The 21,354-nt window shown below is 26.5% G+C and overlaps 2 protein-coding genes and 1 long non-coding RNA gene across 3 annotated transcripts; 1 reads left to right on the forward strand and 2 right to left on the reverse strand.

The window, feature by feature from the left end:
• Positions 1 to 950: 950 nt before the first annotated feature.
• LOC126847376 (guanine nucleotide-binding protein-like 3 homolog) lies at positions 951 to 4,827 on the reverse strand. Its single transcript, XM_050587550.1, has 8 exons — positions 4,647 to 4,827; positions 4,528 to 4,569; positions 2,991 to 3,220; positions 2,547 to 2,928; positions 2,359 to 2,446; positions 2,112 to 2,289; positions 1,785 to 1,927; positions 951 to 1,388 (listed from the first exon to the last, which is right to left on the reverse strand). Exons 1-8 carry the CDS (start codon positions 4,663 to 4,665, stop codon positions 974 to 976), a joined length of 1,497 nt encoding a protein of 498 aa, XP_050443507.1. The 5' UTR covers positions 4,666 to 4,827; the 3' UTR covers positions 951 to 973.
• A 2,745-nt stretch (positions 4,828 to 7,572) lies between these two features.
• Positions 7,573 to 9,756, forward strand: LOC126834664 (uncharacterized). The gene is made up of 5 exons (XM_050566763.1): positions 7,573 to 7,725; positions 8,074 to 8,227; positions 8,779 to 8,846; positions 9,154 to 9,301; positions 9,590 to 9,756. Exons 1-5 carry the CDS (start codon positions 7,639 to 7,641, stop codon positions 9,655 to 9,657), a joined length of 525 nt encoding a protein of 174 aa, XP_050422720.1. The 5' UTR covers positions 7,573 to 7,638; the 3' UTR covers positions 9,658 to 9,756.
• Positions 9,757 to 18,103: 8,347 nt separating this feature from the next.
• LOC126833942 (uncharacterized) lies at positions 18,104 to 19,674 on the reverse strand. Its single transcript, XR_007685023.1, has 4 exons — positions 19,551 to 19,674; positions 19,187 to 19,291; positions 18,990 to 19,081; positions 18,104 to 18,526 (listed from the first exon to the last, which is right to left on the reverse strand). It is a non-coding gene; the product is annotated as an uncharacterized LOC126833942 (long non-coding RNA).
• Positions 19,675 to 21,354: the final 1,680 nt, after the last annotated feature.

Below are 21,354 nucleotides of genomic sequence, written 5' to 3' on the forward strand. Positions count from 1 at the left end.
TTTATTTAAAGTTAACACTCGCTAGGGGTAGAAACGAGAAAGTATAGTAGTTTATTATTTAGTAAGGAATGAAGAATGAAGATAAAGTAAAGTTAATTTTTGGAAAAAATATTAATTTAAAGCTTGAACTATAAAATATACTTATTAATACAGTAATGAGGATTCTTTATTGGTTATTTTTTTTATCAGACTATCACAGTCATTTCTTTAGGATAAATTACAATTTTTTTCTCATCATAACTGAGCCTAGATAAAAATGGGTTATACTAAAAAACAAAAATGCAAACCTTAAATTAAAAGCTTTCGTATATTATTAACCAGTAGACTTTGTTGCCTGCCTATTGATTTACCTTTACAGAATCTATGCTGTTTATCAATAGGTCAATATTTCACCTAGCCTTTCCAATACATAAAATTGAAATTATTTTAGGCAAACTAGGCATCAGCTACAACAAAAAACTTACCTAACTATTTAAATTAATGTATTACATTTTTATTTGATGAACATGTTCATGTTTGTGTATGACTGGATCAATGTTAACCCAAAATGTAGGCGTTTTGAATAAACTTTAGGGTAGCACAACAAATTAATACATTTAATGGACTAATTATGGGTTATATAATAATAACAATAGAAAATCTCAAATCATAAATATTTGATAGCTTATACACTTTAACGACTTAATTAAAATGTTAGTTTTCATACATATTTGTAAATATTTTGCATTTTGAGTAATTTAAATTACAAGTGATTAAAGAATTATGGTAATGACTTTAATTTCAGAATTGGTCAAAGCCCAGTGCTTTTTTAACCAATCAACATTAAGAATATATTTGATTAAAATTGTTACTTGTCGTTGATGGGTTAGAAAAAACTGATCAAACTAGATACTCGGCCACCAACATACTACTTAGCACAGCTTGGTCGAAACTTGAAATAAATTAAAACATTTAAAAACTGAATTTCATTTATTTACAAATCAATGTTCATTAATTTTTCTTCACATTTTATTAATCTAGCTGCTACTTTTCGTTGTTTTTTTGCATTTGTCTTTTGGAGTTTTTTTAATCTTAACACTCCAGGTTGTATATTAATTTTAGTATCTAGTTGTTCGGATTTCTTCTTTTTTCTCCAACGAAGTTTTCCAGATTTTTTAGCTGGTACATCATCCACAATTACCATTTCTTTTCCATCTACATCCATCTTTTCCGTTTCAATTCCTTCACACGATATGTTTGGTTGAAGTTTTTCAAGTTCCTCCATAAATTCAGTTTCGACTCGTTGTATGTTTTCTAAATTGAAAACATCAGAATCGCCTCCAACAATTTTAGCACTCAAATGTACTGAATGGCTCTCTGGCGGTAAGGTGTGGTATCTAATTTTACCTCTAGAAAATTCACATAAATTAAGTATGTATTATTAGCAGGGGTCTGAATAAAGTTTTGAGCAAAAGTCACACTATTACTAACTAACAAAATGAAATGTTTCCTTGATATATTACAATATATTTAGAACCAAACAACCATTTTACACAAAAACATTTTTTTAAAACTTTTTATTTATTTTAAAAATTGATTGGTTCAGAAATCAGAAAAAATATTTAAAAATTTTTCAAGTTCGAAAATGATATGTTAATTTTGCTCAAATCTTTATCTGAACTCTTGATTATAGAAGACATTATATTATTACAAGTAATACGAGTATATAATTTTCATCAAATTCCTACAATGAAATTGATTAAATTTAGACTTGTTATTAATATATATTTATTTTATTTGCTGACCGATTCCAGTCTTCAACTAAGCTTCGTGCCGATGTAAAAATATCAGGGATACCACCGCGGCCAATATTTCCAAATCTTCTTGCTTTTAAGTACAAAAAATGTTCACAAGAATCGTACTTGCCAATTCCATACAACTTCAGCATCTATAACATAGCATAACAAATATTATGTATTACTAATCATTTATCAGCCTCTCCAACAACAAACATCAACCCATCCTGTGCATGTGCATCATAATAGGAGATGCGCTGATCTTAATGGACCAGTCACCAGTTAACACAGATTACATGTATTTATATTATTTAAAAAATAACAATGGTAATTTACCTGATCTTTCGTTACACGTCCTACAATGGTGGAAGCACAGGTGATAGGGTCCTCGATATTTCCAGAACTAACAACATTTTTTAATGCTACACTGTCTGTGGTAGACGCTCTATCTAAAACCACTCCAGGACAGTCCAATAATTTGATATGTTTATCCAGTTGAATTTCTTGCATGTTCCTTGGAATAGAATAAATATTAGTATTTTAGTGTAAAACAAATTAAATGCACTTAAATATATTTTAATACTTTGTCACACCAGGAACAGCACCGACTTGACATGCCCTAGCTCTCTTCAAACTATTAATTAAACTGCTTTTACCAACATTTGGCATACCTATGTGATTTTAAGATTATACAAATTATCATATTAAACATTAAATTATGTTTATAAAACTTGTAAATTAATATTGAATATTATATAATTTATGGCTCACCTACAACACCAACAACGATTGACGTTTTCATTTTGTCACTACGGCAATAATTGGCTAAAAGGGTCATTACAAGTTCTGCACCAACACAAAGGCTTATAGCTTTTTCAGCATCCTTTTTACATTTGTTCATTTTTCTGTGGCCAATTTTAGAACCGGCTTGTTGAGTACTAGCTTTAAACGGTAAAGCTGGTATGCCCATATGTTTTCTGAAGTAGGATAACCAATTTCGTACTACTTCAGCGGGCACCAAATCAGTTTTGTTCATCACCACAACAAGTTTTTTTCCTAATTCTTGGGTGGATTCCATAACACGGCCACAACGTGTACCGAGTGGGTCCCTGGCATCTACAACCTCCAAAACTACATCAGCAGCGTTAACCACCTAAGTTTGAGTACATTTTTCAATTACTTATAAAAACGAAAACAATAAATAAAATTAATTACTTTTCTAAATTCATCTTTGAAAGTCTTATTATCTAATTTAACAACATTTTTGTAACCAGACTCTTCAGTTTCTTCACTTTCAATGAAATTAGCTTGTTTGGATTCAGTTTTTTTAACAAACTCAGCCAACGTTTCTGTTAATGACAACGGTTCTGCTTTCGGTTCTACTTTTTGTTGTTCGATAATTTTTTTACTTTCAGCAGCAGAAGTTAGAGCTTTTTTTTTTTTTTCTGAAAAAATAATTTAGTTATATAGTTTAGATATTAAACACAAACAGAAATAACTGAACTACTTTTCAAACTGTTGTTAAAAAATACATGTTTTTAATAATATTCTATTTACACATTTTTGTTAATACATTCATTGTGGATGATGTTAGGATATATATGACTTGCACATATGTTAAAATTAATAGATAACTCTGACAAGAAACAGTATAACGTTGACTAAGTTATAGTACATAAAAAAAAGGTGCCAATGACGTTTTGGCATCATTTGAAGTGAATATGATAAAATATTATGGAAATATATCCTACATGGCAATGTTATAATAACATTTTTGAACTCCAGACCAATATTGTTTTAAAAACATTAAAAAATGTTTGCTGTCTGGGAAAAATATACTTTTATTTGTATACCATTTTAAACCTTATTGTTTTATTTGTAAACAGTAAACAGGTCTAACCCATCGTTGGTAAACCTATATTACGGAACACGATTGCTAAACTGTGAGCCCTGCGCTCGATTACTCAATAAACTCAGAACATTGAATCATACATAGATATAAGTATCTTTTTACTCACTACCACTTGGTAGTATATTTTTTGAAATTTCTATTATTAAAAAATAAATAAAAATTAAAAACTGCAATTTTATTTATTTTTCTAATTATATAGTGCAAAATAATAAAAATTAATGAAATAAATGTAAAATACCCTAAAATGTAAATTTAATAATTATAAACTATTTAAAATAATTAACCGAGTCACTTTCTGAGGAGATCATTATGTTACTACAGGATACACAATAATATGTAAAATACAGTTGATAAACTGCGAGCGCTAACTTTATCGGTACAGTCAACTTTATTCACTGATAACTCCCGAAGAAATATAGTTAACAGCTTCTTTTATTTTTATAATTATTTGTTAACTTATTATTTGAAGGTAAACAAAGAATCAAGCCAATTAACAAACATTTGTAAGACTGGCGTTCAAAATGCTATCTGTGCGAGTGCAGCGCTCACATGTTTACCAACGACGGGCTAAGATAAAATTACACCACATCAAAAAAAATCCGTATTAAATAGTTTTAGCTTTCTTATTTAATAAAATATACAAAGTGTTTTTCACAGTACGATACACAAAATTTCTCTAAGATAGTTTTTTGGTTTAATTCAGTCTAGGATAAGTTTCATTGTATAACAAATCAGCATTCAGCGTACATAATTCATCATTATTTACTAACTCAAATTGTTTTGGGATGTACACTTCACATCTTCGCCTGTAAACAGCTATAATATGTATATAGTAATTACCTTGCTTCCACTTCGATAAAGCTCTTCGATTTTTGGTTTTGTCTGTAAAAAATATTAGTTAGTGTAATAACCATTAAATCCTTAATATTAAAATATTTTATATTTTATTTTATACGTACTAGCTTTTTGGTATCCCATACTAAAGTTGAACACTTACAACAACAGCTTAAGTTAAATAGAAAATAAATATTAATCTTATATTTTCAAAAACATAAATATTATGTGTAATTTATAAATATGAAGCACGTGTCGTAGAAAAGATAATGATACAAAATCCATTACAGTTTAGACGGAACATCTGGGTTACGGTTATCATAGTATTACAGATAAGAGTTATATATTATCACTCAAGGAATTGGGGGTAGTTCTTCCAACAGTGTTTAGGGCAGTTCTTCCAAAAAATGATAAGAGATAAGAGTTCTTCCAAAAGATAACACAATTTTTATTTTATCAGCGTGACCAACCCAGAAACACCAAAGTATAAAATCACATTCTATCAGTCATTAAAAAAACTTAGATAAAAAAATTGTCATAAATGACAAGCTTAAATTATCTCTATAAATAAATATCAATTTATTTTTTAAAGAATACTTTAAAAAAACCGCTAAATGTCGATTTCTTTAATAATAACTAATAAAATATAACATTTTATATTTTATTTAACTAGAAAATGAATAAATTATATTATACATGAAAGGCTCATAACCTATCACTAATAACAATAAGGGTTTACCTACCATCAGCTATTTAAAAGATGTTTTTATCTGCGCGCATTACTCAACCGCCCTTTCCCTCGCGTCATAACTTAACTTAACAAATTATCCAAAACTCAAAATGTTCAGCATATTTTTCTTCATTAAAAAATTAATAATGTAAATACGATACTATTTTATTAAAACCAATTTTGTATTTTTTAGGGAGTAACTTATTCACCTTAATTTATAGGATAAATAATATACTTAACATTTTGACTAATTGTGTTCGAAAAATATCAGAAATAATCGAAATATTGGACAATAATTTCATGAAATGCTAGTAAAAATTGTTTATTTCTAACGAGTTGTTTTATCAGCCTTACGTGATCCATAAATATTATGTGTTATTTTTTTCAAAATAACATTGCCATTTGCGTCATACTTTAAAAACCCTGTTTCTATATAGTTTGAATAACATTTGTTAAATAATGGATAATATTATATTCATTTGAATATTTTTTTGACACATAAGTTTCCAAATTTAGTATTTACAAATGTTTTTAAAAAGGAAACTAAAAATTAGAATAATTTTTTTTTAAAAAGTGTCTTATGCTTAATGAATCATCTGTATACATCATAAAACATATATTTGATATATCTTTACCATTGATTTGTATACCGCCCTAATATATAGTTGGTCCAACTTAAGCTATGGTTAATGTAGGGACACGATTATTTTAGTTGGCCCAATTAAATATTTTTTTAGAACAACTTGTTAAATATTTATTTTAACTAGAATTTTATTGAACCCCTTTAATAAGCATACTCTTATTAGGACCAAGTTTTGTATTTTTGGGAGAGTTGCTTAATCACCTTTATTTATAGGTAACACAAACTCCATCTTGTGCTAATGTGATTTATTATTTGAACGGGTTGCTTTGAATAAGAAACTTATTCATCAATGATTTTCTGACCTAAAAGTCGGTGTAATAATAAATTTAACATTTTGACTTATGGTTTTCGAAAAATATCAGAAATAATTGAAATATTGGACAATAATTTCATGCAACGCTAACTAAAATTGTTTATTGCTAACGACATTTTTTATGAGCCTTACGTATTTTTTTTTAAATCATGAAAGTTCTGTTATTTTTGTATAAAAAAAAAAATAACATTGCCATTCATGTCATAAGCTTTAATATCAATGATTCTAGATAGTTTGAATGACATTTGTTACATAATGTATATATTTTTCATTTTAATGTTTTTCGACATATACGTTTCCAAAATAATTATTTATAAATGTTTTTAAAAAGGAAAACTAAAAAGCCAGTACTCGGGGCATAGTGGGGATAGAGCGGAGTCGGAGCATAGTTAGGACTGAGAGGTCACAGGTTTACCGAAATTTTTTAAATCTGAAAGTGATATCACATTTGAAAAAACGAATCAGTGGATGGTAATTTTAAGCCAGTCCAAACCAAGCACAGTGTAAACCAGCAAAGTTAAAAAATATTTAATTGAAGAGCTGTATTTAAAAATAAGCATCTAAGCTTTAATTTGAATGTGATTTCCGTGAGGACTAGTACAGTACAGTATAGGCACAATGGAATTAAAGCATAGAGGGACGGAGAGGTTTCGAGTTTACAGGAATTATTATAAATACAAATGATGAAAGTGAATAAAATCACTTTCAAATAAAATCCTACCCTTTTTCTCTAAATTTTAGCCAGTAAAATTTACAACTTTAAAATTCGTATTTTGTTTTTCACTAAGTTTGCTATGTTCTAGTGAGTTTAAAGTCTAAAAACCGGCAATTTTTTTTGGTTTTTGGAGTTGAAGAAATTGATTTTTCTACTTTTGATCCACGCAAACCATTCCGGTCATATAGAAAAGATACTCAAGTAAATCGGTCCAAAGGAAAAAAATGTCTGACCACTCTTTTTAGGTATTAGGATTATTTTTCACAGTTTCCTTAGACAAAACATTAACAATCGATTTTTAAGATAATTGTTTATTTTTTTATTGTTCCATTTTAGATCATTCTAGATATGTTCTTTAGATGGGGCACTATCAATAAACGTTGACAATATATGCATATATTTTGCACATACTTAAACATTTTTAAAATGTGGTAAATACCTAAAAAAATAACAGAATGCCATACAACGCAAATAAAAACGTTCTTAAGTATCTGTTTCTTAAAGCAAATTGCACGATTAAATAGTTTCAAACTGTTTTCATTCTTCTGGTATATTTTCTTGTAGTAAGTACTGCGGGTATCAAGCAATAATACAATATTCCAATAACATTATAAAATCGTTATAAGAACTATTATCGAATATTTAAAAAACAGTTTTTACTTAAAAAATAAATAATTAAATATTCTGGACCCTAGTTAATTGTTTGAATATTTAAAATGTTTTCAAAAACCGTGATACTGTCTTTTTGCATGGCATTGTATTTTTTGCAATGTCAAGGTGGTCCACCTGATGATCTACAACGTGTAAGTATAATGAGTACTTATTATTTATGATAAATAAAAAATGCTGAGATTGTTGCTAAACTATTTACAAAATGTAATGTAATGTAGAAAATGTATTTAATGTTTTCCCTTTTCTATTTTTGCACCAAAGAGTTTTTTAAGTAATATTTTCACTTATAACCAATTATTGATAACAATAACAAAAAAAAAAACTTTAACTACTATGAAATTTATGTTACTATGCTGAAAATATTTGCAAGCCATATAAAATATCTAGTAGTTAGGCATTTTCTTTTTCGTTAAAAAGGGATCAGTATAACTTGCAAATTTTAATATTCAATTGACTAATTCTTATTCTTATAACAATAGCATAACATGAGAACTATAGTCGATAATTATTTCGATCAAATTAGGAAGAACACAACCTACGAAGAATTTTTAGGATTATTTAACCAAGTAAAACATGCAACAAATGCAACTGGAGAACTTTCCAGTCGTGTTGATTTAGAACAGAAAATAGCAGGTAATAAAAAACAGGATAATATTCAACAAATGTGTTGAGTAAAATGTACAAATTTATTGAAAAGATAAATTTTTAATAATCAAGTCTATCATTTGTAAAACTGTAAATTGTCGTCATAAATTGTGAACTAATTAAATAATTACCTTTCGAATAAACGCTTCGATGTGTATCATTAGTTAGCATTTTCAAACAGTAAAGTTCATACCAAGCACAGTATAAACCGGCATACTAAAAATTAATTAAAGTGAGGTGCAGTGCTTACAAATTAGCATGAAAGTGTTCATTTGTTAGTGATTTCACGACTTATATTAATAATATTTCCTGTATTGCTGGGTTCTCTCCGTCCACTCTATACTTTGATTCCATTATACCTCGACCCTACAGTACTAGTCCTCTCAGAAAAGAAACCATTCAATTAAACGCTTGCTCATTTGTATACAGTGCACCTTACTTTAATTCTTTTTACTATGCTTTGTTTAAATTTGCGATTTATAGAGTTGCTTTAACAATTAAAAATAAAAATATTGTTACACAAAATTTTGTTCTTTCAGATTTTATATATAGGGAGGACGACGCTATAGCTTGCGCCCAATCTATATTTGGTGACGATGGAGCGACGGTAAATAATAAACTAAAATGATTACTATATTACAGTTTAAAGGTTAGTTAGGTGTTTTTTTGCGGAGGTATTTGAAGTACCCAAACTTTCAATTATTCTGTGTAAAATTGGTTTAATTTATTCTTGTAAGTAAAACAAATACATAATATTTATGATTATGAATGTTCTGAGGCTTTTTGTTGTTATTTGAAAAATGTGAATTACTGTTTTAGAAAATTAAACTTACGTTTTAACGTGTCCACTAAAATGTTTTAATTGTAAATTTTAATACATATTTTAATGTCTATGTTTATTTCGATAACAATAGGAACTTGTAAAACGTTTTGTCCAAGAAAATCAAGATGAAGATACCATAACATTTGATGGATTAGTTGAAATCATACATTCTGTAAAACGGGAAATGCAAAAGTATTTAAACATTGACACTGCTGTCCAAATAAAAGCGGAAATAATAAGTAATACATAATAGAAAAATATTTAATAAACGTGTTGAGAAAAATGTTCAAAAACGATTGAAAATATATTTTAATAATAAAGTGTATTATTAATTACACAACTTTAAATTATATAATTTTGATACAAAAATTAAATGTATTACGTAATTTTACATTATTACTCTTCAATTACGAAAATTTGAAATAACAATCTTTTGCAAGTGAAAAACATAATTGTTCTCAATATATTTGCTGTTGAATTGGCCTGATTCGTTTGATTATAAAATACATAATACTTTGTACTTTCAGAACGCATGTATCCTCGTGGGAACTTTTCTGAAATCGTTACCACCATTACAGAGAATTTAGATTTTTGATTATATTATTAACTGTTATTAAACTAACATGTAAGTACTATGTTGTATGTCACATACAAATATGTAGTCTTGATTGAATAATAAATATTTTTGCTGTTACATTTCGTTGTTATTTATTTCATATAAATTAGCTTTTTTAAAACCTATAAAACTCTAAACATAATTCTAATAGTTTTTTCAAAGGTAAGTTTTAATTCAGGTAATTTAAATATAACAATTATTTTTGAGATAACTAGTAAAAATTTAATTAAACTTACTTTGGAATTATTGAAAACTCATTTTCATACAACTCAATAACATACAATTATATTTCTAAGCTAAAAAATGATAAATAATATATTAGACTGCAATATTAGATTCGAATTTGCGTGCATTAATCAAAAGTATTCACTAGAAAAGACTTTAGCAACTTATGGTTATATATAATAAAATCATATTTAAAACCGTTAATCATAAAAAAATATGTACTCTCTAGAAGTTAAATTAAAACCTAATTACCGTACTCGAGTATTAAAACTTAATAGAATCATTCTGAATAGATGTATATAAAAATGTCGTAATGATTTGATCAACTTTTTTTAAGATCTAAGGTGTATATGTCAAAATATACAAAATCTTCGAAAAACACAGTTTTTCGGCACTTATAGAAAATCTGTAGTGCCGAAATTGTTCTTCTTTTAATATGTTATGGACAGGGACGGCGCCAAGGGGGAGCGAAGGTGGGCGGCGCCCCCTCATAACAAATTCTTGCCCTTCTCTCGCCCCCCCCCCCCAGATATTTTGCTAAATAGTATAATTTTAAATATTTGATTATTATTCCTAAAACCCAGATTTTAAATAACTGTATTTTTATATATACAAATTTAGTTATTACGGAAATTGTGAAAACAATTGTTGTTTTGATTTAAACCTATTTATCTATACAAATTTAGTTATTAGTTATGACATTGCCACCAAATGTGGCCTATTTTTATCAATATATTTTGAATGTTTTTGCAATCGGTTATCAATAATCCGTCGCCCATATAATTATGTGTTTTGGTGTATACAGGGTGATCCAACTAACGTAAGACACTCATTTTCTCTGAAAATATAAATATTTTGAAAACAATTTTTTTCCTAAACTTTTAGGTACATATTTTACTACATTTTTTAATATTTTAAAACATTTTATCGCCAATCCTTATAAACCAAAAAAGGGGATTTTTGGTTTTTTTAAATGGCAACATATGTTTTTAATTACATAAATTTGTAGACAAAAAATTTAAAAATGTGTTAGCGTTAAAATTGTTTATTTTTATTAAACTGTTCATTAGTTATGACTTTGTTAAGATACTACATTTCCTCTTAATAATAATCATATTTCTTCGGTTTGTCCAAAACCGGTAACACATCAAATTCATATTTATGTTCGCATTGTCCAATTGGCGATAACATTCTAACAACTAGGAATTCACTATAAAAGATTTTGAAATAGACAAAGGTTCTTATCTTCAGATTACTTAGATTATAGGTTATTTATTATGTCTGATTATGGTACAGAGTACGGTAACATGTCAAATTATTTGTACGCAATGTAATAAAACTACTCGTCTTTGTAGTAACGATTGAAAATATTAAGAAATACAGTCAAAAAATCAAATCTTTATAAAGTCATAACAAATGAACAAATAAATGAAAATTCAAAACTCAAACGCTAACATAATTTTTAATTTTTTGTCTACATACTTATGTAGTTAAAAACATATGTTGCCATAAAAAAAAAAACAAAAATCCCCCATTTTGGCTTATAAGGATTCGTGATAAAAATTTTCAAAATATTGAAAAATGTAGCAAAATATGTACCTAAAAGTTTAGGAAAAAAATTGTTTTCAAAATATTTATGTTTTCAGAGAAAATGAGTGTCTTACGTTAGTTGGATCACCCTGTATATATATATATAATTATAATATTTACGTTTGTGTGTGTGTTTTCCGAAAATTCAGTGTTTATTGACGGATTGTTTTGGTTTAATAGAATGTAGGTATAACATGATCACTATAATCTCCACTGACTGGTTGTTGGGCGTTTTATAAGCCTTCATTTTTACTTCGACTTTCATAGAGTACAATAAGAGCTATATGATGGCCGACAGGTAAAAATAACGCTTATTTAAAAAAGTTGCCTAACTTAAATTGTACACTAGTATATATTGGCCCTTAATCTGTAATAAATTCATATTTTATACTATTTCACTTATAAATATTAAAGTCATTCACTGATAAATCATTATAATTGTTTTTTATTGACAGAAGTAGGTAAAATTATTGTGGTTGCCCCTCCAAAAAATTCACTTGACCTTTCCCGCTCCCCTAAGAAAAAAAATTCTGGCGCCGTGCCTGGTTATGGGTACATGTGAGTTCTACCAACTGAAAAATTGTGCACTTAAGGTCTTAAAACTACGACTAAAAACACTCCGAAAAATTGTACACCCCCCCCCCCCCCCCGCGAAACAAATGGGTATAATTTAACTAACTTTAAACCTCGAACGGTTTTTTTTTTGGTTTTTTTCAAATATTAACTGTGAAGAAGAAAACTGGATTTTTGTGTAAAAGAGTTCAAACGTGGTCAAATTATATGTTTTTGGGGTCAGTGAATGAGAATTCAATATCAGTTTTCAATTTTACTTAAACTTAGTAAAAAAAAAAATTTAATTAAAACCTAAAAATGGTTCTTTAGTATCAAAACTTAATAGTATCATTCTGAATACATGTCCATAAAAATGTTGTAATGATTTGATGAAAACATTTTTAAATTTAAGGTATTTAAAGTTTTCCGGCAATTAAAATAACATAGGAATATTTAAAATATTGAACAATAATTCCATGCAACGCTAACCACATCGAAGCTAAAACATTTTTCTGGATTTTTGTGTAAAAGAGTTCAAAAGTGGTCAAATTATGTTTTTGGGGTCGGTAATTGCGAGTTTAATATCAGTTTTCAACTTTACTCAGCTAAAAAAACTTAAATAAAAAAAATGTAATTTTTTATTTAATTAAAACCTAAAAATGGTACTTGAGTGTCAAAACTTAAAAGTATGTCCATAAAAATGTTGTAATGGTTTGATAAAAATTTGCTAAAATGTAAGGTGTATATGTTAAATTTTTGATCAAAAAAGTTTTCTAGCAACTTAGACTAAAATATTTTCTTGACTAAAATAATGTTATTTAATGTTTTAATTTAATTTGATTAAATCGAACATTAAATTAACTAGTTTTTGATTTACTTCCGGGATGATTAAGTCTACCGTGATGGTCAATTTTTATTTACATGCTTTTCTTTAACTCGCTAACACGTACGTACGTTTGTTCTAGTATTTTCAAATCTTGCAAAATTAATTAATTTAACCCACTTCCCGATGTCGTAGAGGGCTGAAACTTGGCACAGGCACTCATCTTGGATGACAATACCATATCCCGTAATTATATTGGGACTCGGACATACAGGTCGCCCTACACAGGGTGTCACATGTGGGGGTCATTTCACTAAAATTGTATATTTTTTTAAATCTTCCAAAATGAATTTAACCCACTTTCTGATATCATAGAAGGCTGAAATTTAACCCAGACACTAATTTTGGATGACAATACAATGTTCCATCAAAATATTATATAAATATGTATTAATATATAGATATATTAAATATATGTTTAATGTTGAATACGGATGATTCATTAAGGATAAGACACGTTTTTTTCTGAAATTATACTAATTGTTAGTTTTCCTCTTAATACATTAACAATTACTAATATAATATATTATGGAATCTTGTGTATCAAAAAAATATTCAATAAATATCATATACATTATTTAACAAATGTTTTTCGAACTATATAGAAACTGAGTAACTAAAGTATGACGCAAATGGCAATGTTATTTGGCAAATATCAACAGTGTATTTAAAAAACACCTAAGGCTGATAAAACATTTCGTTAGCAAAACAAAATGTTGGTTATCGTTGCATGAAATTATTGTCCAATATTACAAATATTCATGATATTTTTCGAACGCAATAAGTCAAAATTTTAAATATATTATTTAACCTATAAATTACTGGGGGTCAGCGAAATCCTCAATTATAAAAAATATTCAGGCTTTCCAAAATATTTGTATGCGTTTAATCACCGATGCTCCATGGTTTGTTACAAATGACACTCTAAAGCGGGGAATTGGGGGTAGTTCTTCCAACAAATGATAACGCGTGATAAGAAATAAATGTTACATAACCTATAAAATGTGTAATACTACAGATAGTACCAACATCGATTTTACCAAAAACCCGCCAAGAGAAATTTCGTATTTTAATATCAAAAACATTGCCTTTAGTTAGGTTCTTATCTTTATTGCAAATTGTAGTTAGATATTTATCAATTCTCTAATTAATCGTATTCACTATACACGTAAAATTATATAATGTAAAATTCATAAAAAATTACATTGTATAAGTGTATATACATAACTTATAAGTATATGTTATAATTTAATATTATTTGGTATAAAATAATAATAATTTTATTGAAATTTCCCACAAATTGTTTATATTACTATTTAAATAAAACATTATTTTTACTTTTTACCTAAATTAGTTGACGATTTTAAAATTTGGCTGTCGAGTATAAATTAGTTTTACCACATCTTACATATGTATTCTGTAGTTAAAGAATACAGGTAGGAGCTTATGCGCTTTGTCTTCAATCTTGTCTTTTAGAAGATATATTATTAACAAAATTTGGTACCTAAAGGATATATTAAAGCAAGGAAAACGGAACATTTGACACTTGTAGTTTAAATACCTCACATAAATAACTAGAATAAAACATATTTAATTTTCAAGTTTCTAAACAAATCAATATATACATTATAAACTTATAGTCCAAAGTGAACCTATTGCCGGATAAAGACTTGTGATGAGAAAAAAAATTGTTGTACGGCCCTTTTGCATGGGATAATAGGTAGATAATAAGAATATTGCATAATATAAAATTATTGTAAACTAGATTAAACAATTCTGTTATAATAATAAAAATGATCAAACTAGGGTCATAATCGTATAAACGTCATACTTAATAAATATATAATGTAATTTAATGTAATCTTGCTTTTATGTTGGTGAGATTATCAAATCAGACTGATTATCTTACTGAATTTAAAAAAAAAAAGGAAAATTAACTAAATAGTATCCCGTACCATACAAATTATATATTTTTAATAATTAAATAATTAATAACGAATTATCAAAAATAGTATTCAATACCAAATAACGTATTTTAAATGTCTGTATTAAAATACCTTGCAGGACTGAATGTTATTTATAATCTATTAGTAGGTTTTTAAAATAATTATCATTCACTTCATATTTTACAGAAATTAGTTTATATTAAGCTACTCTGGGTATATATTTTTTATTAAAGAAACCAAACTAAACAATATGAATTTGTTCAGTAAAAGTTATTCATATGATTTAAAAATATGATTCAATTTTTGGTCAATATAAATTAGCAAATTTACAATTATCTCTTGATTTGAAAATATCCATATTTGTTAGAAGATTGCATAGCCCATATTTTATTAATCTATGTACTTTTTCATTAAAATGGCCATTTACTTAGCGATAACCAAGTCTCTACGACGAACTTAAAGTTTTGATACCACACAAAAACTGTCTACATTCCATTTATTAAGAAATGTATACTTTTCTTATATTATAAAAATAAAAAATAGAAATAATACATATTATAAAATAAATAGATACAATTGCAAGTTGCAACATCCCATCATATTTATTTATCTCTTATCTCGTTCTCATCGAAATCTGCTATTAAAGCTCTTTTTGCCTACAAAAAGTTTAATAAATTATAATATGACTGATTTAAGTATGTTAATATATACTTAAGATTGGTCAAGTTGTGAAAATTTAAATGATATAGACGTAGCTATGGACATATTTAATGGGAAAATTAATGAGGCTATTTCCAATTCCACTAATATGTATATAATAAAATTATCAAATCAGAAATTAAAAGGTTGGATATCAAGCGGTCAGGTTAACTCAATTTTAACTAAGTAAACATTTAAAAACAGATTAGATAATCCCATTTTTATTTATCATTAAAAAAGGTATAATTTTGTTAGGAATATCTTATACCCCCATAGTTTTGGTTAGAAGTACTAGATCAAACAGCAAACTAGTAGAAGATAATTCTAACCTTATACTGTTTAACAGTTGTACTTAACAATGAAAAGTATAAAAGTTGTAGGTATTTTATTTATCATTATCTTCAGGTAAGTGCCCCAATAGTTTTATCAAATGTGACTTCATTCCTATACACAAAACGGGAAATAAATAATTGTTCAGTAATAATATCTATTATTTCAGTCGGTAATTATAATTACTAGAGCTCTAGTTATAATTACTAGACTGTAGCCATTATAAACCAATATCGTAATCACTGTCTCTATCAAAAATATTTGAAAAATCATTAAATCCCAAATAATGAAGTAGGTAATATAATATTTAGTTATTAAAACATATTTACATGGTTTTACGAGTTTCTTATAGTTGAATTTGAATAAAACTGAGCATATGGTTTTCAATATTCAAAAATATTTTAATCTGGATAACTTAAAGTTTAGAGGTCAAAACCATGTAGAGATACAAAATTGTGTTTCATGAATTATGATTCATATAAGATATAACTGCGTTACTATTAAAAAGAAAATAGTTATAAACCTTGATTCATTGATAACTGACTTAAATGAAAATATCAAAAATACTGAATATGTTATAAAACTATTCAATTATTATCAAGACATTATTTAAATATATTTATAGTTATTAGACAATAGCATGTATTGTTAACCCTTCACGGCATAATGTCCCATATATGGAACAATAATTGTATTTATTGTTTATATCTGCTTATGCTATACATCTTTGTATGCACAATGTTCCATAATGTTCCAAATTCTTTAATTAGCGTTTTCCATAAAACCAAAACTCAAAAAAAATTTTTTAAATTTTTTTATGTAGTATTAAGTACATTATAGCATATGGTTAAAAAAAATTCATGCAGTGAAGGGTTAAACTTACTAAGGCTAATTTATTATTTATTTGTAGAATCTATAATTATTAACTGTATTATACTCTGCATATAAATAAAGATAACGGTGTCTGGACTTTATAACACAATTTATATCGAACACATTATTGTATACTCAAACAAAGAGAGTATTCAATATGTTAAACATCCTTCATTTGAACGCATTATATAAAATCACTTAATACAGTACACACATACAAATCACTGGCTATCAAGAGTAAACGTGTCTATGAGAACAGTTTTAGAAAAAATACATTTGGTTTACTTTTACTTTATTGTGTCAAAAACTACATCTAAAAACAAATGCATTTCTATATAATAAAATTATAAAATAATATATACAATATACTAAATAAGCTTTGAATCTTTTATCATAATTAAATATTATTTAATATAAAATTATCAAAAAAGTAAGTGGTTACTAAAACATGTTTTCAGTTGTAAAATAACGCAAACAAAAATGTTTTGAAAAATAATTTTACCTTATTGAAATTATTATGAGAGAAAATTAGTGAATCACACTGTATAATTAAGCTAACCAAGAAAAAACAACTTTTATTTCTAAAAAACAATATAGACTTCCTGTCTAACAGGCTACTTATAGTAACACAGTATACATTTCAGACCAATTTTATAATTTATAAAGTTTGATAAGTTATTTTAAATAAACAATAAATAGTAATAATAGAAATAATAAATGTAATAGTTTAAGACACATAAAATAATCTGGTAAATAGTATAAAATATGTAGAAATATTCAATTGTTTAATACATAATATACTAATCAGTGAATTGACATTGATTAAAATAAAACATTTTTTTATGATACTTAAGTAAAGATATTTTTTAATTAAAAAAAGTATATTTTATAAACTAAACATCAAAATTTACAAATGTATAATTACTTGTTTTAGCAAAAAAAAATTGTACCGTTTTTTTTTAATCTAGGTATTCAACATATTGACTACACATTTTTTCCTAACAACATCGACATAATTTCACAACAGTTTACAAATTTTCAATCTTTCAGTTAGGTCAAGATATTTTTACAATAAATTAATATTTTAATGTTATTAAGGTAAGTAAATATTAATAAATAAGTAAATACAGAAACTACATTTATAATTAGTTTGGTAGGCTAATAATTATGTTTGTCAAAATTGTAATAGTAATATACTGTTAGTATCTTTAAACTAATACAGTTTTAAATCTAGAATATTATAAGATACTTGTATTGACACTTAAAGTGTAAAAATATTCAAACAATAATACAAGTATTCAAAAAAAAAATTTAAACAATCTTAATTTTGTTTTAATGTAGTTGAAAATTAAAAATATTTAGCCAAATGAGATATCAGTGTAGTGGTCATAAATACAGTACAGTTTACATAGACATTGAAGACAGGATAATAAGTTATTCAATAAATAATCAACTGAATTACACTTGATTAATAATAAATTATAATAAGACTTTTTTAAATAAAATTAAACATATATAAAGAGATTGGAGATGGTACTACGATGTCTAACAGCAGGTAAACAGAATTACTGGGTGGCGTTTATACTGTTAGTCTGATACAGAATATTCTTCCAGGGGTTTTGCACAAAATCCAATTAACGTCAACAACAAATATTCAAATATAGTGTCAAAAGTCAGTCTATGGATTACTACAGTGTCCATGGAGAAATATATGATATGTCCATTTAATCTTCCTCTGGTCACATTCTAGCTGAAAAAACAACAAATGGTTAAATAATAATAATAATAATTATAATATAAAACCAATTTTAAATGATTTACTAATGTTATCGTTTGTTAATTGTGAAGTTAAAATTAAATATAATGAAAATTGATAATGACATTTTTTTATACCATTTAACTTAAATTATCTATCAGTAACACTTAGAAGAGTGATTTCATGAATAGACTATATTTGTGACCGGTATACATCAAGTTGACCTAGTTTGTTATCTCATACCAATGAAGTGTAAGATCTACAAGTAAATGCAATTATTCTTGTACAAAAACTAACAATGTTAGAAAATAGTAAATTAAATTATTAAAAAGAATGATAACTTACATTAGATTTCTTTTTTTTTAAATCCCCTACATTAGGTTATTTTAGATTGATATTAAACTACTATTGTATCGATATTTTTATTAATACTACAAATCTAGAGTGTTTTCCTTACCTAGTCTATTTAGACAAATGATAAAACAATCATTTCTTCCAGTTAGTGTCGATGGAGAACTGTTCAACCAGAATCTTTGACTCATCTTAAAACTGAAAGATATATTTTTAATAAATAAGTTAAAAGTTGAAATGTTAATTATTAAAATAATAGAGATTAAATCAATTAAAACAATTTTACAAAAAATAACTCCATACCTGTTACCACACTTAATCAGACTAGAGATAGTTTCAGGAATCGAACCGCTCTAATGAATAAGCATACCGATAAGCTTTTTATGACTTCAGACAACTACCATCATACTGTAAAACATAATTTACTTGTATTAATAGTTTTATTTAAATAGGATGTAATAATATTGTCACACAAATTAGTACAATATAGTGTATGTCTGAACTTTGTCGCTAGGTTCTATAATTGATAAATATATTATGTTATTCATATTAAATATTGCAAGTTTATATTATGTGAAAATAAGAGTTTTGAATTATGAATTAAAAAAGAATTCTAATAAAAATATTCATTTAACATTAATAAGAAACGAAAGTAAATTTTATTTACCAATAATTATCGTTGTCGTCATATGAACTAGTTGGTTTTTTGTCATTATAAATGTATCGTAAAAATGTGTACTATTTAAGAAAATATAATATATTTTAACACGGTTATTTTTTTTATCATTTGAATTATTGCCGTTTAGTTCTAGAGATAACAGTCAACTCTGACAAACGTTAGTTATATTTTAGTTACTTTTATTCTGATAGAATGTGATTTTATATTTTGGTGTTTCTGGGTTGGTCACGCTGATAAAATAAAAATTGTGTTATCTTTTGGAAGAACTCTTATCTCTTATCATTTTTTGGAAGAACTGCCCTGAACACTCACTCAAGGTAGATTTAGAACAAAATTGTTTGTGGGACAAATGTATATTGGAACAAATACAGTTTGGACAAAACGTCCATTGGCATTACTGTTTTGCGGGGAAAAAATGGCTGGAATAATAAAGCATTCATTTATAGGTTCCATGGTTCAAGGAAATTATCCTAAAAAGGGAAAAATGCTGTCCCCGCCATATTTTCAATGGAAGAAATAATTTTAAAATTTTGAAAAAAATGTCAATATTAAACATCTATATGAAGGGCACGGGGGAAGAAGAGTAGTCCATGTATACATATTTTAAAGTATAGCAAAAACAAAGTTCGTGAATTCCTCTCCCTCTTACATAAGTACAAAACAAATTACATTTGGTGCTATTCTACTAAAAATGTATTTATTTAAACAATCTTAATAATAATATTTGGTTTCGATGCAAGGTTCATTTAACAATAAAATGTCTATGGTTGGACCGGTAGCACGACAAAACCACGCCTGACAAATTCTACCAGCCATGAAACTGCCTCTCAATGACGCTAACTTTTACGATATGCGTAAACAATACACGATTATTAACTGTGCTTATTGTGCGGTTAGAATTATATATTATTAAGATATTGCCTTAGTTAAGCAGCGACCATATCAAATTGTTTTAATTTTTAGAGTTTACGTGTTAAAAAGTTTAATGTGTCGTTTTGAATATTTCATATTTTTTTTTCACCGCCAAAGTTAATATGATATGTGTTATCACTAGAGTCCGGATTTGAATCACATCAAATATGTATCAACCATATAATGACTTTGTTGAAGCATTAAAAATCAATGTTTAATTGACTTTGTTTTTGAACGCTTCGAAATTGTCTGATGTACATCAACAAATAAGTTGTTATGGCGAAACCTTCACCAACTTGAGAAAAATAGTTGAATTGTCTTTGGTATATACCTATATCCACATAATGAGTGTAACCTGTTAGAATATACTTTATTACTCCACTGACACTTATAAGTTATTAATTCAATAAATTAAACATTCGTCTTCTTATAATAATAAAACGAAATCATATACAAAACGAATGTCTTCTAATAGTTAAGAAATCAAATAATTAATAATATAATAATTAAAATACAGAAAAAAAAAATAAAACGTTGATAAAAAAAATGATCATGAGATTGTTATTTGTTAAGTAATATTAGACCATCCAAGTTGTGTCAGAGACCCCAAAATTATGTCAAATTAATTGTTATAATTCACAAGAATTTGCTAGTCCTCCTTTTCACTAAATATGTTTAAAATCATATTAAAATACTATATACTTTTAATTTAATTTACAATTTTTTTTAGAATTTGGAAGTCTACAAAATGTGTTTGCAAATTAAATAGTAGTTTAATAATTTTAAAATAATAATAATAACAACTAATGTTTTACAACTTGCAATTTTTTTTTTTTTTTGAGAATAGGTACCTAAAACTTTATAGTAACTATTTTATATT

This window comes from Adelges cooleyi, unplaced genomic scaffold, assembly GCF_023614345.1.
Source record: "Adelges cooleyi isolate 19-005CV unplaced genomic scaffold, UGA_ACOO_1.1 ACOO_flye_CR_arks_rails_tigmint_CR_PRNA_1, whole genome shotgun sequence".
Taxonomy (NCBI): Eukaryota; Metazoa; Arthropoda; class Insecta; order Hemiptera; family Adelgidae; genus Adelges; species Adelges cooleyi.